This window comes from Accipiter gentilis, chromosome 32 (genome assembly GCF_929443795.1).
Source record: "Accipiter gentilis chromosome 32, bAccGen1.1, whole genome shotgun sequence".
NCBI lineage: Eukaryota > Metazoa > Chordata > Aves > Accipitriformes > Accipitridae > Astur > Astur gentilis.
This window is the reverse complement of record NC_064911.1, coordinates 10,464,514-10,481,944: the sequence shown is the minus strand read 5'-3', so window position 1 is coordinate 10,481,944 and position 17,431 is coordinate 10,464,514. Positions and strand designations below refer to the sequence as shown.

General features: G+C 44.2%; 1 protein-coding gene across 17 annotated transcripts in view; it reads left to right on the top strand.

The window, feature by feature from the left end:
* Positions 1–5,849, top strand: part of KDM6A (lysine demethylase 6A) — a 168,517-nt gene extending 162,668 nt beyond the window's left edge. For 8 of the 17 annotated variants that reach the window (XM_049834990.1, XM_049834997.1, XM_049834992.1 and 5 more), the window contains one exon: positions 679–5,849. In XM_049834990.1, coding sequence (XP_049690947.1) covers positions 679–975 — 297 coding nt within the window. In that variant the 3' untranslated portion in view covers positions 976–5,849. The remainder of the gene's footprint in view (positions 1–678) is intronic. The other 9 variants (XM_049834996.1, XM_049834991.1, XM_049834999.1 and 6 more) reach the window with 4 other exon arrangements.
* The last annotated feature ends 11,582 nt before the right edge of the window (positions 5,850–17,431 follow it).

Sequence of the window (17,431 nt, the reverse complement as noted above, 5' to 3'; positions counted from 1 at the left end):
TATTATAAAGAGTTGTTACCCCTTCCTGCATATAATTTGATCTGCTGAGCTTCATTTTAAAGGTGTATCTGTCTTCATTTTAGAAGTCAACAACATCCCCAAAAGAGAGAATTTAAGTACATTTTTTTCATAGGACATACGTTTTTTCCTGAAATTTTTTATTCTACTTCCTGTTAATAGTTTGTTTAAAGTATTAGATAATAGTTTTCATGAAGCATAAAAGAAAATAAAATTTTCCTACCCCCTGAATATCAGTTTCTAGTTATCTTCTGACTCAGCCTCCTGAGCAGGATGTGCATGTGACTGAGTAGTAAGGAAATAAATCATGAATTTTTTTTGCAGACAAATTTTAAAAAGGAAAATTAGGTATATTTGTTATAAATCTCCACCTTACTGAGTAACCCCTATTTAGAGTATGAATCCTGCTTTTGTCAATATTGACCAAAAGCTTTCCCATAGCGCTGCTCATCCAGACATCCACAATGTAATGTTAGTGGTTTTACAGTATTTCACTTCTCTGCCTGAGCCTTAGGAGGATAGATTTTCCCTGAACAAATCTAATTTTTCTCTTTGCATGCACAAGGTAAGGTTGTAAATGTTGAAGAAAATACCGTTTACATGGTCTAACTTCTAAAAAATGAAATTGTAATGGTTGCCCTTCTGTTTCCTATCTAACAGGTGGAAGTCTTTGATCTGCTTTTTGTCACTAGTGAGAGCAATTCTCGAAAGACCTATGTTGTACATTGCCAAGACTGTGCACGAAAGATAAGCACGAACCTGGAAAATTTTGTGGTGCTAGAACAGTACAAAATGGAGGACTTGATGCAAGTCTATGATCAATTTACATTAGTAAGTCAAATTAATAAGTGGGTGCATAAATACATTATTTGTAAAGCAGTTGTAGACTGTCTTGGTACTCCACTGTATGAGTACCATGGACTTTCTGATTCAAATGGAGGTATGGGTTGTGTGTGATATTTACAGAACAAAACGCTGAAGAGTCAGAATTATGTGAAATAGTACAGTAACTTACTGCAGAACATAACCGCTGAGTTTTCAGGAAAAGTATGATGTTACAATTCATAAAGTTGTGGCTTTAAAAATCCAATAGAGATCACCTGAAGACCATAACTGGATCAGATGGAGATGGGAAGAATCAGGACAGTGAAGCTTGGAGAAACTAGCACCAGGTTCAAGAGCATCTCTAATACATTGGTTGTGGTATGAAGTCAGTATAGCAGCAGAGCATCCTATGCACTCAGACCCCTTCCTTCCCCTTCCTCACCCATCCCCTCCCAAAGCAGCACTGTCCTTCTGCTTAGCAAGTGGATGCTCTCAAACAGTTCTGTCATTTGGCTTGGGGCCTCCTTTGCATTTCAATTTAAAGCAAAAAGCCTCTTTGCCATTATAGCTTTGTGCTATATATGGCAGCCTCCTGCTTTGAACTGTGTCAGCACAACTGTCCTAACATTTCACCCAGGTTTCATTGTTTCAGGCAAAGATGGCTTGTTTGTAATCGCAGTGAAAGCGATGCTGGATTTATTTATAAGACTTGCCTTTCTGTCAAAGGAGACAAACATTGGACTAACCGTTATGAGAATTTTGTGTTGAATTAAATGCAACAGCCCAGAAACGGCTGTGCCTTTTGATTCGTTTCCAGGTGCCGCAGAAAATGTATGTTTAGACAACTATGTCATGTAATGCTAGCATGATAAGTTGTAACCTTTTGAGGTGAGGCCTCAAGGTTCAGCAGTAGAGGCTGGCAAGAGTGCAGGACCATGTCCTCTGAATTTAATTCTCTTCATTGGTCCTACAGAGCCTGAGGTGGTTGAACTTCATACTTCTAGGAGCCCATTGTCATTGTAGTTTGTGAAATACTGCAATTTCGAAGTGATGATCTGTTACAGAAAAGCATATAAATAAACAACTGTTCTCAGATACGTCATCCAGTTGAGTGGAAATGGGCACGAACATTTCTGTATGGAAAAGAGCGGGGAGGGAGGGGTGTTTTGTTGTCTGTGTTTATAACATCATATAGGTAACGCTGATGATATTGTCCCTAGAACAAGGGTTCTCAACCTGTGAGTAGCTCCCTCCCCCACCAAAGCCTATACCTGCAGCCCTAAGGGGGGTTAATAATTGTTCTCTTGTGAAATTGGTGTGCACGTTCATTTCTTTTAAAGGGGATACAATCTCAACTGAGAAGAGTCATAGCCTAAAAGTGACTTCTCTCACATCTAGGAGAAGAGTTAAGGTTTGTTGCAAGTCACAGGATGAAGATAATCTCACATGGCAAAGGTGCAATAGGCCTAACAAAGAGTCTTTGTGTTTGGGGTAAAGTATTGTGAGCAAACATGAGGATCAGTTAGTGTTACTGTTTCATAAGTGGGTACTATAGTATGATGTAAAGTGTCTTTAAAGACTGTGAGTAGCTTCTTGAAGGGATTCCACATCGTGACAGGACTCGTAAGCAGGAAAAGAGGAGAAGGAAATGCCATCAGAGATTCAGTATTTTGATGGTAATACCACAAAGTATAACACTGGGAAATAGTTAGGTATCTTCTAGACCTTGTCTCCTGAAAGCACGCAGGAACAAGACATCTAGCTTGCTTCACTCATCAGGCACTCTTGTCTTCCAGGATTAAAAAAAAAAAACAAAAACCAACCCAAAACAACTTTGTTCACGTGTCAGAGAACCTGAGACCCTTTCCACAGATATCCTAATTTCAGAGTTATATGTTAGTGTTTAGGTAGAGGAGGGAGGGGGGAGAAAAAAAGAAAAAGAAGAAGAAAAAAAAAAAGAAGCCCGCAAGGCATTTGAAGAAGCCACAAATGGACAATCCCCCCACCCCCACTGGTAAACAGGTTGAGAATCCCTGTTTTAGCATATATAAAGATACATCTATACTGAGCCCACATGGAGCTCTTTGCTGCCACAGTGGGACTTGTTTTGGCAGCTCACATTGTATTAACACAGACATCCCCACAGCGTACTCCAGTCTGCAGTATAGGCAAAATCCTAATGCAGAGTAGTCATAAAATGCACGTTGTATTTGACTAAGTTGGAAAAAAATGCCAGTATCCACTTGAAAGAGTCCTGAAGTGTAAAAAGAGTAGTGTGTGTGACTTTAAACTCTCATGGTTACAATTTGTGCAGGTCTTGGTTAAACAACTGAGTTTTACACCCTTGTAGAAAAGGTAATTTAATGTTTTCTTTTTCAGGCTCCTCCATTGCCATCCTCCTCATCTTGACATTTTTTTCATGGACATTAAATGAAAACTTTTCTGATATTCAGGAAGTGACCCAGTTCTGCACCACTGATTTTTGTAGCTATCCCGTAAGGCTGCTGGCTGAAAGCTGTGTCTATGCAACCTTCCAAGTGCGGAGTGTCAACCAACTGGACAGGAGAGAGCACTGCCTCCTACTCCAGAACTCAAAACAAATAAAGCTCATCCAGCTGTACTTCAAAAAATAATTCCATGTTTTGTATATATCTGACAAAACTGGCAACATTATACAGACTACTGACTTGAAGACCACCTCTTTTGTATTTCTCTGTTTCTGGGCTGATGAGTTGGTTTCATCCATTTTTCCCCTTCAGAATTTCCCTTGGAAAAAGTACTAGCTTAGCTGGTCATTTCTTTGTAAGGTAGTTAGAAATTTTAAGTCTTTCTTTGGGCAACTTTTTTTTTTTTTTTTTTTTTTTTTTAATGTGAAGAGTTAGGTGATATAAATTTTTTACTGCTTTTATGTTTTTCTGTCTTGTTTTGAAACCATGACGGTTACACTTTTGGTTCCTAAATAAAATTTAAAACAATTAACAGCCAAGTCACAAAGATAAATGGGTTGCACATAGACTAAGGAATAAACTTCAGATTTGTGATTTTTGTTTCTAATCTTGATGTAAATTTACACTATTTATAAATACATATTTATTGCTTGAAAATATTTGTGAATGGAATGCTGTTATTTTTTCCAGATTACCTGCCATTGAAATTTTAAGGAGTTCTGTAATTTCAAACACTACTCCTATTACATTTTCTATATGTAAATAAAACTGCTTAGCATTGTACAGAAACTTTTATTAAAATTGTTTAATGTTTAAAGTTTTTCTATTGTTTGAGTTTTAAAAAGATTTTATGTACAGTGCCCAGTTTTTGTTCTTTTTTGAATCTGATTATATATATTTTATATATACTCTTGTGCTTGTGTATATATATAATATATATAGAAACTCGAATATAAATAATGTGTATAAAGATTTAGAGACTAAATTTTTCTCGTTTTAAGTTTTACATCTATGGTAGATTTGAGGTGTCTACTGTAAAGTATTGCTTACAAAAGTATGATTATTTTTAAAGAAATATATGGTATGTATCCTCAAGACATAGAATGACCTTCAGACTGGTTTATTGTTAAATTGCACTTTTTGCAATAACAGACCAATAAATAGTTGCTGCCAAAATGTAGTAGTAGAAAAAAGTAACGGCTAAACTTTAAAGCTCTTCAAGAAAAATACCGGCTTTGACAGGAAGTTTGGCACTAGTTTTAGAGGAGGAATGAAAAAGGTGAATTTGAGTTTGGGTGGGGATATTCTCTAGAATTCAACCAAATTGCAACTTATATATTACAATATGTTCTATTAACAATTTAAAAAGTTAAGACCTAATCATCTTGGCGTCATTGTTGACCCCAAAAAAGGTCGTTGTTTTGTGGTATTCTATTGTATTTTCACATATTTTGTAATACGAATTCACTGGTAAATTTTTGAAGCACTAGGTTTATTTAGGACAAGTTTATAATATATCATTGTAACAGTTTGCAGTTTTAATGATGGTATTTATTTTAAGTTGCTCCTTTCTCATTAGCTTCTTGAAAATGCATTAAATCTAAATTTCAAAATTGATAACTTTCTTATCGATCAGATTGACTGATGCAGAAGGTTCTGCATCAAACAATTTCTCATAATTTCTCATTAGTGGGGTATGTTAGTGATTGCATTGTTAAATTTTTTGTAATCGATGTGAAGTGTTAAAGGCACAGAGCATGCTGATAGTTTCTTTGAACAAAAAGAATCGCCTCTTACATTGTAGTTTCAAACGAAGGGTGTTTTAATGAAGAATCGGTACAGCTTGTCTAATGCTGTTACAACAGGTTATCCATAGTTATAAGTGACTTTCTTGCTAGTTCTTACAACAGTTGGACAAAAGGGTGTCGAGATTAAAGAAAAGCAAAACAAATGCTCTTGCCAGCAAAATTATCAACTAGCAGTTAGGAAGCCAGTATTTGCAGTTCTGTAAAGATGTAAGTCTCAGCTCTTGATAACAAACTCTACAAGATCATAATTTTTTACTTATGTATTTTATGCAGTCATAAATATTGTAATCTTGACAAACCATGCTGCAACTGAAAAGCTACTCCTTTACAGTAGTCTTAAACCCAAATAAAAGCAAGATAACTTACCTCAACTAATGGTAAACAAAAAGTCCTCGTTTCTCAGTGCTGTAAAAGAATAATTGCTAACTAGGGAAAGAGCTACTGTGTGCTAATCAAAAGGGCTTTGTACCTTTTCTTCCCCTTTGGAAAAGAGGATATGCCATTACCAAGGAAGAAAATTCGTATTTACCAATGAACAAGTAGACCAAATCAGTAGAGCATCAGGCAGCGTCACTCATTCTGCATGAAGGTTTTGTCATGAATTTGAATTGCTGCAGGGTTTTAATATTTTGCAGTTTTCACACTTCTTAATTACACTATGCTCCTAACCGATGGACAGTTTTGATCTATAAGCTGCTATGATTTAGAATGCTTTTGTTTCATTTTATTAAAAAAGCACAAGTTAATATTTTATCAATTGTAGTTATTACGAAGCACTTCTGCTTCTTAAATTACAAAGCACATGATGCAAGTGAAGCATTTGTAATCTCTGGATATTTCCAAGCCTTAGCAATTGGGCAGGGTGGGGGGAGGCAGGAGTCCCAAGCCGAGCGGAGGGGAATAACCGACTTTGCAGGGAAGCTCAGTCTTGGGACCCTTGAGCTCCACAGCTGAGCCATACTGCAAGTGATTCTGATTTGCTTGTGGCTACCAGTTATTGTAGCAGGCAAATTAAAGGTTGAAGTGTTAAAGGATGAAAATGGCCGAAGATGTGGCATTTATTGCAAGAATTTTTGAAAGGTACAGGCTAATAGAAAAGGCCATTATTAGAGGGCAGACAAAACCAGAGATATACGGGGGTGTTTAAAAAAAAAAGTAAAAAGTTGAATTAAAGGTAAGAGAGAATTAGAAATAAGTAGCACCATTTGCTACTGAACTGTGAATCCAAGAACTGTCCTGGAGGAGGATGACGACAAAGGGATCCCATAAATGGGGAGAAGGAATAGTCAACGTGTTTCTGAGCTTAACTTAAGACCTTCCATAAATATATTCAACAGAGCATTTGATTTTTAAGCCTTCCTTCAGGTACATAACTTGAGAGCAGTATCTGTGCTTTTTTTGAGAAGTGAAGTCCTACCAGTGGTTACATTTTAGAAGTAGTGATGTTGGTAGCCATGTAAGTAAGAAGTATTTAAAGAAAAGTCACTAGAAAGTGAGAGGTATCTAGTGACAGAAAATTCCCCAAACTTCGTAAATTTACATGGCGGATAATTTGTTGATCCTAAAGACACAGTATCCTGAATCTCTGCCTTTCTAGTTGGAAGAAGGACTTTCAAAGTAGTATTAAAATGATGTTCCTTTGCTTAAATGAGTACAGCTTGGCTCAGTTCAGAATAGTGTAACGGATTCTTGGAACAAAGGTGGGCAAGGCTTGGGGACTCCACAGTTGGTGATATCCTGGCCGCAAACACGTTTACTGATTGGGAGATGGAAGATGCAAGGATTTGACTGAGATGATAGGGAAGAGGGTGCTCATCCTTGGTTGCTGCCCTGATCCTGGGAAGGTGCTCAAGTAAAAATGTTCCTTGGTGTAGACGTCTAGGGAGAGGGCTTTTAAGCCTGAGCTTCCCTAGGTCAGAGCCGTTTATGTCTGGATCCGTAGCGGAGAGTCATGGCCCAACAAATTTAATGGCTGAGGTGGGACCAACAGATAAGGGTGGAAGGGAAGCTACATCTTCCATGGCTGCTTTAGCCAGTGTGGGAACCAGACAGAGGAAGCACCGCAGCTGGGAGATGAGCCATGCACTTGCCTCTGGGGCAGCTCAAAGCCAACCACTATTGACTGCCTCCAGCGCGCTGGTGCTGACAGCAGAGGAAAGGAGGGATGCGGGTGATGCCCGGACAAGTGCAACCTGAAGACGAAGCTGAAGTTTAAGCAAGCTCGGTGCAGCGCTGCTACCTGCAGGGCCCCATGGAGGAAGGCACAGGATGCCAGGGAGGAGGCTGCTAGCAATGTGGGCATGGGGTCCACCGAGGCCCCCGGGCAGCCTCATTCCAGGAAAATAACGACATTTCTCCAAAAATGGGGGAGAGCAGAGCATAATCGGTAATAGGGGTGGGGGAGGAACGTGCCAGATTTCCTTGTTGGTGCTAGGAGCTACATAACAAAACTAAAGAAAATAGCGGGTGGAGAGGGAGAGCGGCATCTGCGCTGCACCTGGGGCAAAGCCCACGCCGCGGGACGTTACGTGGGGTGGGGGTCAGCAGAGCCGTGTGCCTAAGCTAGGAACGCGGGGACACCCCCTGAGCCCCCACAGGAGCTGTTGTCCTGCCACCAGAGGCTGGAAGAACTTTGAGTGCCCGCTGCCCTGCTGTGGAGGAGGAGCGGTGCCTGGCCGGGACCCCGTAGGCTGGGCTCTCCCACCGCTTGCAGCAGCAGCGCTGGTGGTAAGGGCTGGGGGGGGGAATCACAAAGAGGTTGAGCACCCCTAAAAAGATTCAAAAGATTCGGTACGGTCCTTGTTTACTTTGGGAAGCCATAAAAACATACTAGAGGGATGGAAGAAGGGAAAAGGCACCTCACAGTGATAGCAGCAGGGAGGGCTCAGCTTCCAGCTTCACCGCTTGGGCAGTAGTGTCGGCGTTTTACAGGTCACCGCCGGCCCCCTCTTGCCATGGGCCTTGTTAAAGCATTAAAATACAATTGCTGCTGCCCCTGCGTGGGGAACGGCAGGGCATTGGGTATACGCAGCAGTTGGGACAAGCGTATGGAGGGTGGAGGTGGGATGGAAATGGATTTATCGTTAGAGCCCGCTGCCTCCCTCCTGTGTTGCTCCTGAAGGGTGATGGTTCTTCCCCCGCAGAAGGCAGCGTGCTCCGGTTCCTAGCAGGAGGGAGCACTGCTCTCAAATGACGCGTCCCACAAGTTTTTTCTGATAGGAGGTATTTCTAAGCCTGGTTTAAATGCGCGCTCTTGCCCAGGATATAGGGAGTGACACGTGGTTTGGGACTGAAGCTGGTGAAAAGGGAGACCCAAGCTGGAACAGGGATAGGAGAGAGCAATTTAAAAGTAGCAAAGCCCTGGCAATGGTTAATTGATGGGCTAATGGTTAAACAAATGGGCTAAAGCACTAACTCATTTAATTCATGGAGCTGGGATATGCTTGAAAGAACTGCACCCAAAGCCAAGGCGTACAACCCAGCCATTGCCAGAGTCCACGGGAACACTGAAATGTGGTATGTAAGAGTTGGCTGTGATGTACATGCAAAAACTTAAAATTGTTGAAAGAGACAGAAAGGACACCACAAGGGAAGACCGAGAGAAGTCGAGTAAGATGTGTCCAGTGACACATGCATGGGTTATCATTTATATTACCCTTCCAGCCAGAGAGAAAGATGAACAGGAGTAAAGAATATTCTCAGCCCCTCCCTCCTCCATACTTTTCAGCACCAAACTGGTGGGAAACTGAGTAGTCCTTTGAGTAACCTGGACTTTTCTTGCAGCGCTGGTCAGGCACCTTTAGCTTTCAATGCCATATGCCCAGTGCAATGTGCAATTCACATCCTGGCTGCTGCTGGAGTTTTAATCTTCAATTTTAAGATATGGAAAGTTTAGGGTTTTGAGGTTTGGGGTGGGTTTTTTCCAGTATATCATTGCCAGTGGGCTGTCCCACAGGCTGGCTGGCTTCTGCAGCAGTAACTCGAAGGTCTGCTCCAGAGCCTGGAGAGGGCTGAGGGGTGGGCAAAGGGTGCAACCAGTGTTTGGTCACCTCCTCTCTGCAGACCAGTTTCAGGTGGGTGCAGAAATGACCTATTTAAGAACCGAAGCGGACCTCAAGAGTGAATTTTGGCTAGTGGAAGATAAATGAGCCACCAGGAATAGCCTCACTTGGGCTGTGAAAAAAAGCCAAGGAAAATAACTAGCAGCCAGTCACAGTTGCCACAGGGTTGATTTTTTTTTTTGGGGGGGGGGGGGGGGGGTGAAGTATGGAGGGTTTTTCTGTGGGTAGTAGCACAGGGCAGGGTGTCCAGCGCAACGTGAGACGAGCATCTGCTGCAGTTCAGTTCCAGTAGTCCAAGGCTGCCTCGAAGGGCGAATGTCTTCACAGCTGAGGATCTGGAAACATATTCCAGGGGCTCAGAAGCTGCTGGCAGGCTCGGGTCAGCCTTATGGCTCTGTAGTTGTGTGCTGGACTTTTCATTCATGAGATGCTGGTGTTATTTCTGCTGTCGTAGATTAAAGGCTAATGATTTGGGGACGCATGCGTTGCAAACAGGGCAGCTCTGCTGGCTCCTGTGTTGGGCGTCAGGAGGAAGGAGGAGCAAGGGGATCTGGCTCCGCTGGGCAGTGGAGAGCAAAGGATGCCCACCCTGCTTGTATCCCCTGTCACGTAAGAGCCTTTTAGTAGCACGACAGCGGTTTGCCCAAAGTCCTGCTGACGGAGGGCTCAGGGCAGGGCTGGCCCATGTCCCCTGGGGCTAGATCAGCCTGGGGAGGCCAGTCAGCAGGAGCTGCGAGATATGCTGGACAGGGGGTTAGGGCACCTGCTCCTTAATATGTGGCCCGGCCTTTTATCTGCTCATGCTTCCCAGGCTGATGCAACCCTGAGAGCGTTGAGAGAGCACGTGGGAAGGTGAGTTTTTAGGTGGCAAAGTGATCATGGTTACGCTTGAGGAGGCAGAAATGCCTGGGCAGATCGGCTGAGGGATGGTGACACGCCGTCATCAGATAAGGGTGCAGATACCTGATACCTGGCTGGCAGATTTAAAAATAAAAAAAAAAAAAATAAAAAAAAAAGGTTTCAGTGGCAGGTTGACCGAGTATAATGTTACAGAGAAATGGCAGTGTGGGCTCAGCCCAGTGGTGCCCCATGGGGATGCCATCCCAAGCACTCACGTGGCATGATGTTTTGCGGCAAAATACTGCACTTTGGCCAAGAACCAGCCTACAGCAGATCAAGGGCTGGTGGACATCTTAGGAGAAAAAAACCTCAGCTCCACATGGATTGGGTTTCGTTTATCATTATCTGTCACAGTACTCAAATGCAACAAGAGATTTTGGTATTCCTAAACATGGATGAGGAAATTGCTGTGTTTTTGTGCACTGTACTGCATTTGTAACTGTGTGGTTGTTAAGTTGCAGCCTGACGTGTAAATCCTACTTCGGCATCTTTCAGCTTTTACCCGTGTGCCCCAGTCAGAAGTTCTACAGGGTTATCTCTGAGACAGATACAGCAGAAAACATTTCCCCTGAAAAAGAGAAATGAAAAGAGCAGGGGAAAAAATCACTGTTTTTATGAGAAGTGTCTTAGAGGTGCAAGTATAGAGTTTTTTAAAGGTAGGAAGACAAGAAGAAAAGGAACAAAGTCTAGCAGGGCAAGAGTCTGGGCAGGCAAAAAATTATTTGAACGAGTGCTCAGTGATCTGCCCTCAGTTCTGGTTAACAGAGAAACAACATGTGTGTGGGTAGTTGAATGAAACCTTTGACAAGCCACTTCTTCAGCAGCTACAAAGTAAAAAGCAAAGGTGGAATGAGTTTTCCAGCACTGAACAAAACAAGTTGGCAATTATCATAAGTGCAACTTCAGTTCCTAATTTTCAAATGCAAAATGCTGTTTACAGAGCTCAATGGAGCCTTTAGCAATTATTGCTGTTACAAAGAATATCACGGATAATGCTGTCTATGGCTTATTTACACAATTACAAGATGGGAGGACATAAGACAGCATGTGAATGAAGTGCTGCTGTGTTTGAATAGGTATTTAATTGCCCCGTGCGTGTCAGGAGCTGGCTATTTCAGTGCTGTCTGGTGTTTCTCCAGCCCACCAGTCCTACTGGTCCCTGCTGGGTAAGAGCCCAGGGGCCTGCCAGCACAACCTGTGGCTTCCTTCCCTCTGGGCCGTAGCCACGAGATGTTTTGGGCGTGATGCTGGACAATATTAAGCTGTGCATTGATGTAGCGACTGCGCTAGAAAAATCGACTTGGCCTTCAGCACAGATATGTTCCCAGCCCCCGAGCTGGAGCAAAGGCTGGTCCCCTCCCCACCACCCACCTCCTCTTTCTCAGCACTTCACCCCGGGGGTACTGGGGGTAGCTGGGGCAGCCGCAGCGGAGGTACTGGATGCTGAAGGAGGGTGCTGGGGCAGCTCAGCACCTTCTCCCCTTGGTGTCCACCACCGGCCGGGTCGCTGGGTGCTGTCAGGCAAATGGGGAACATGGAGACCCACGAGGGAAAACACCGAGTTCTGCTGAGAAAAGGTCTTGGGAAGGGATAAGGAGGTTCGGGCTGGCAGATTTTGGCACCTGGAGGGAGGATAGAGGGGTGGAGCATCTTGTCTCACTGTTTCCTTTCCTCCCTGCTAGTGATTACCCACATTTGGCATTTCTGCCTTCAGAGCAAACCCCCAGGGAGCTCACACGCTGCAGGGGCGGTGGATGCAGGGCAGCGGTGGACGTATGAGTTAAGAAAGTGGGGGTTTCTGTGGCTGGGGAGAAGGGAAGTGCGTTTCTTCTCATTTTCCAGGAGCTGGGTGGCGTGTCTGCTTTCAAACACTTGAAAACACAGGAAAAAAACTTACAGAGAGAGGGAGAGCTGCTCACTGCTCTGTGTCTTTTTTTGTACCTCCTTCCTCCTCCAGTTACTTTGGCAAGCTATTGATCTGCCATAGAAGAAACCCTCCCCCTCTCTATTCTGGCAAATCTCTTTGCTTCTTGAATGTCCTGTATGCTTTATGTGCTCATTTTGGTGATTTTTATTGGTTGTGCTTATCCTTCTCAAAATTCATGTCACCTTGTCTTAACATTCATTCCCATGCTGTCACTGCCAAGCACCCTTAGCGTAGCCTTTCTGTGTGTTGACGCACTCCTTGTGTCTCAGCCATGCTCGTCACCTTCTCTCACTGTATTTAATGCTCAAAGGGGAGCAAGAACTTGGGTTTGAGGGGCAGGTTGGCATTAGGAGAAACTTCCAAGCCAGAGGGTATGATAAAGCAATTAGCTTAATACTGTACGTAGGTCTGTGCCTGTCACTGATAATGGTAAATCCACCGAGATACAAAAAAAACCCACAACAACTTCTTTTTAAAATAGATATTTATTTGTCTTGTTGCAAGGTGACTCATTTGCTTGGGCTGAGAAAGCATTAAGTGTCTTAAACTGTGAAGGTTTAATGTGCCTCCAACGCTCCTCCACCTTAGCCCCCATTACTGAAATGCTGTTTTAAATGTTGGTTTAAGTTGGATTACTCTGTGATTCTTTATTTGGTTTTCTCATGTTTGCCTCTTGCCATGCTATAATGCTCTGACTAGTCGTTGCTTCCCTGCCCCACAGGTCACATCTTTCCCTCCCTTGCCTCCATCCTTCACCCCCCAAGTAAGTGACCTGAAAATCTATATGCTTCATCCTCACTTCTTCAGCTGGAGCTGTATGGTCTTTCCACACACACGTGCACAGTCGTGTTTCCCCATCTCTGCTACAGCCTGCACATCTCACCACCCCACGGGAGGCTGCTGCCTGCCCATGCCAGGCTGGGCTTCGCGCCCCCTTGCACCACGCTCCCCTGCCTGGGACGTCCTCCCCACATCAGAGAGCGTCTTGCTCCTCTTGCTGATCATCTCTGGGTGCTCCTGACCAAAGCAAAGTTCTCTTTCGTTTCAGTTCGGAAAACACAAAGGTCTCCATTTCTGGAATGAGTAATTGCCCCTTAGCAAGAAGGCTGGGGTCTCTGCGGTCCTCCTGGGGAAATGACTCAAACTCAGTAAACATAAGGGAGTGAGGATGGTTGGAATTAAAAAGCAGCCTTACAGCCACAGATGAAGCTATTTTGGGTAAGATTGTCAAGAGAGCATGATCATGGTAGTTAACCTCTCGAAAAACCTAAGAAGGACACAAGGAGACGGGAGGAGGGACAGGTTCCTGAGCTACCCAGGTTTCACCTGGGAGGAAAGCAAGTTCTCTGAGCCCAAGGTTTCCAAACCCTAAAAAGCAAACAAAGATCAGATCAAGTCCTTTGAATCCATGAGAGGAGAGAAATTTGTATTAATCCATGTACAGTCACTGAAAGCCGTTTCAGATTTTGAAATAAGAGGTCTCTCAAGGGTACCTGCCCTCTAAAATTAAACCAGATTCATTTTTGCCTGATGACTTGCTTTTGATTATGATGAAGCTTTGTTCTGAATGAACATTTCCAGGCGTGTAAAGGGGCTAGGCTGCAAACACTTTAATAGATCTGGGATCTCAAAGCTCCCATGTGCCATTACGCAGTACTTTCTCCCTCCCACTCATGACACTGATGTTAAGATGGTTTCTCTGGATCAGGACCAGCTTATTTCCTTCAAGTTTTCTGTTGGTTTGGGTTTTTTCTCCAAAACGAGTTATCAGTGGAAAATTAGGGTGTTTCCTTGAGAAGACGGTGAGTCACTAGTAGCTATGTTGCAATAGCTTTATTCATAAATATTGTTAAATTGTTCACATCTTTAATTTTATGGACATTGCAAAGCTAAAGACTCCTTTTCCACTGAGGAAGATGTTTCCTTGGTCATCAGAAGTGGGTGCCTGTCCATGAGCTGGCATGTCACCCCGGGAGCCCCAGCCCTTGTTCCTGGCCATTCCTGCGATATTTGAAATTCACTTGGGCTGACACATCGGGCCAAATCTCTGTTGCTGTGTTTGGGGGGGGAAATGTAAGAAACAAGACGAAGAGGGATCCTTCTCCTGTTGTGTCCTCCCACTACCCTACAATCCCTGATGCGGGGATTTCCTCCGCAGTTGCCTCTTTTCAGGCTCATGACATCTTACAAGGCTGACGTCCCCCGGGAAAATCCTCCCACGCCTGTGCCCTTCTGGTTATCCTGTTTTCCTCTGTGTTGTGCTGAAAACCCTGCTCTGATCCTGGTTTTCTCCCCGTGATGAGCATCTCCCTTTAACGGAGTCACACAAACCCTGAACAGGGTTCCTCACCCACACCCGCTGGGTAGTAGTTGCATCAGACCCATTATTTGCCAATTTTCCTACAAAGCGGCATCAAAGTCTTAGCTGAGGGAGGTGCGCGACTCCCCGCCCTCCCTCATGTATAGGGCCCTTACCCTGACAAACGGGGAGACTGGGCTGGGTTTTATTTGATTTTGCTCTTAACAGATTCACTTAAGCTATTATTCCTATTTCTTCAAGACACCGCCTGTGACTGCCATTGCAAAATACCGATTTCTTCGTTCTGTGGGCCTCCTTGCGTTGAGATTGCGTGCTGGCCACAGCAGCTTTTCTGGCAGGCTTTCTGCTTCCGATGTGTTTGAGAAAGAGTTTATTGTCAGCCTCCATGCTGTTAGCAAGTAGCCCCTTGGATTTCTCTTCTGGGGCTGCCTTATTGAAGTCTTGCAACTAATTTGCCTAATTTCTGCATTTGATTTCTACTTTTTGAAGGGTGTCTGTTTGCTTTGAATTGCTCTGTTGTGCTGCTGTTTAGCCACCTGGGGTATGTGTGTATGCATTTTTTTCTTTATTGTCGGTACACATTTACTCTGAACTTCTAATGTGGTGTCTTTAAACAGATCCCACTGTTGCAGGGCTCTTCACGAAAAGCTTGGGCAGACATCACAGCAGATCAGGCTTTCCTCTTGGGCTCCATATATGGAGCCAAAAAGTTAAGTCATGAAGCAGCTCACAGCTGTCCTTGCAACCTGCAAACCCGGCCTCCGCAAGCCTCCCCCTGGATGAGTTCACTCGTCTGCCGTGTAGCATCCCTCCATCCCCATCCAGCAGCAGGAGGTGACTCAGGGGGCTGCGTCTGGGGCCTTTGCCCCCACCTGCTCCAGAAGAAGCTGGCCGGTGTCTCAGAGCAGGAATGGGTGGGCTCACAGATCTGGGTCTGCAGTGGGGAAAAGAGGGACGTTGTAGTCACAGCTTTTCCAGTAATTCTTAATTTTTGCCTCTGTAGTACTGAGAGTCCTCTGTCCTTTAGTTCAGTCTGTGTTTCTGTCACATTTATGAACAACCCTTCTCATAAAGTCCCATGAACACAGATGTCCCTGGGGATGGCAGTCTTTTGAAGACTCGGGTCTAGTTAGAAAAGTCCTGCTTGTTTCCACAGCTTTTGGCCTTCTATACTTCCTCCTTGATTGGCCAGTGCTGAGGGGTTAGACTTTTTTACAGTAAAAATATATATATTTTTGGTGGGGCCTCACGGTCATATTTGTACTCATGTCCTCTGTTTAGAAGCTACTCTCTTCTACCTTCCTTCCCCAGTAACTTTATATTGTATATACAATCCCTCAGTCATGCAAAAGCTGTATTTTTAGAAAGCTCTGCTTGGCTCCTACCTAGGGACGTGCAACCATAAAGTTCATCGCTGCTTGGCTGGCCCTTCCCTGCTCTCCCTGCAGCCAGGCGTACCCTCTTGTTAAGTGAAATACTGGGTCAGTCCATAACCCCAACACTACTGTTGGAAAAAAAGTCAAACAGCTTAACTTCGGAGAGCCTTACTCAAAGCGTGTTGACAAAGGAAGTCAATAGCTGTTCGTTAGATTTTCTGGTCATTTTGCTCACAGAATTCAACAGAAGTGCTCCTACATGGCTTTTTTCTTTCATGCCCTTGTAGACACAGCCATTAGATGGAAAGCCCCCGAGCATCACCCCTGGCCTTGCTCATCAGGCGGCTGCTGCGGTCCTTTGGCACATGAGAGGTTTAATCCCACGCAACCTTCATGTGGCAAAGGTGCCCCGTGAGGTCTCCCTCTCCGGTGGAAGGGGACAGGCAGAGCAAACAGTGCCATGAGTGGAAATGGGAAGGGATGAATAATTCCTTTCCTGAAACCTGGACAACTGTTCCCATCCCTTGCCCACCTGCTGAAGGGGTTTCCATTTGGAAACACCAGTGGTGATGCAGCAGCTCCCTTCAGGGATGTGTGAAACGGTGACAAGTGCCCTGTCTGGGAAAGAGATATTTAATCCCAGCACTTCCCCCCAGCAGCAGCATTCTTTCAGCACCTTTCTCCTCTTGTCCTTCAGCAGTACCTGAACTGTACACAAATCCCTGCTTTGTTTCGCTGGTAGAAAGGGTGCAAACATGTAAGAGCACTTTCTTTTCTCCATCTTCAGCTTGAGGTGGTGGGGAAAAAATGAGTAAATGTTTACAGCTGCTACAGCCAGAGCAGAGTGGAAACCCAAAGGTCATCTTCTCTCTTACTCTTTCTGTACCAAGAATATGAACAGAGGGAGGTTTTCATCCCTGCGAAATGTCTCAGATTATTCCTAGTGTCTTGATTATTTTTTCAGAGCAAGAAAAAACCCACTATTTTAAGGCATCACTAGAGGAATGAATTTGACAAGCCTTTATCCAAATGAATGTTTAAATTTTGAAAGGAAAGAAAAAATTCCAGCATAACTGACAAGGTCCTTTTGATACACATAATACACTGAACCTTACATGACACTTCCGTGGGTGTTAGTCTAAAAAGCTATCTTTACATGCAATGTAGCAAATGAACGGTGTGAGGCAAGGGTTGTAGCTATATGCATCCTTGCTGAGCCGTACTATAGGATTGTAAAACCTGACAAACTTGTTCTCTTAAAGCTCTGTGTCCCCAGGGAAGAGGCTGGTGTATTCTTGTTCTTCAAACACCTGAAAAGTTTGCTTTAGACTAACGATTGCCATTTATACTCTATGTTGCAAGGAGTAGAGCTTTGTTTTAAAAAAAACCCTCATCCCAGGCAGTTGATCCCTGAAGAAGTGAGGGGCTCAGGCTCAGAGAGGTGCTACAGGGGGAGCTGGTAGAGGGGAAGGAGGTGTAGCTCTGACTCTTGCCAGAGCTCAGCGTCCTTTTCCCATTGAGGAAATGTTTGCCTGCTCTTTCCCCTTGATGTTTAGGAGAGGACTGGGGATCGTGTACCCAGCCCCATCCCAGCCTGCTGGCAGAGAGATGTGAGAAACTCAGTGGTGGGATTTTGATGGCCCTTAGGGCAGGAGTGAGGAGGGCTGGCAGCAGCAGGGACTACTTTATAGTGCAGGCAGCGTCCTTCAGCTCCAGCTGGAGACCTATGGAAAACGGGACACTTCCTCT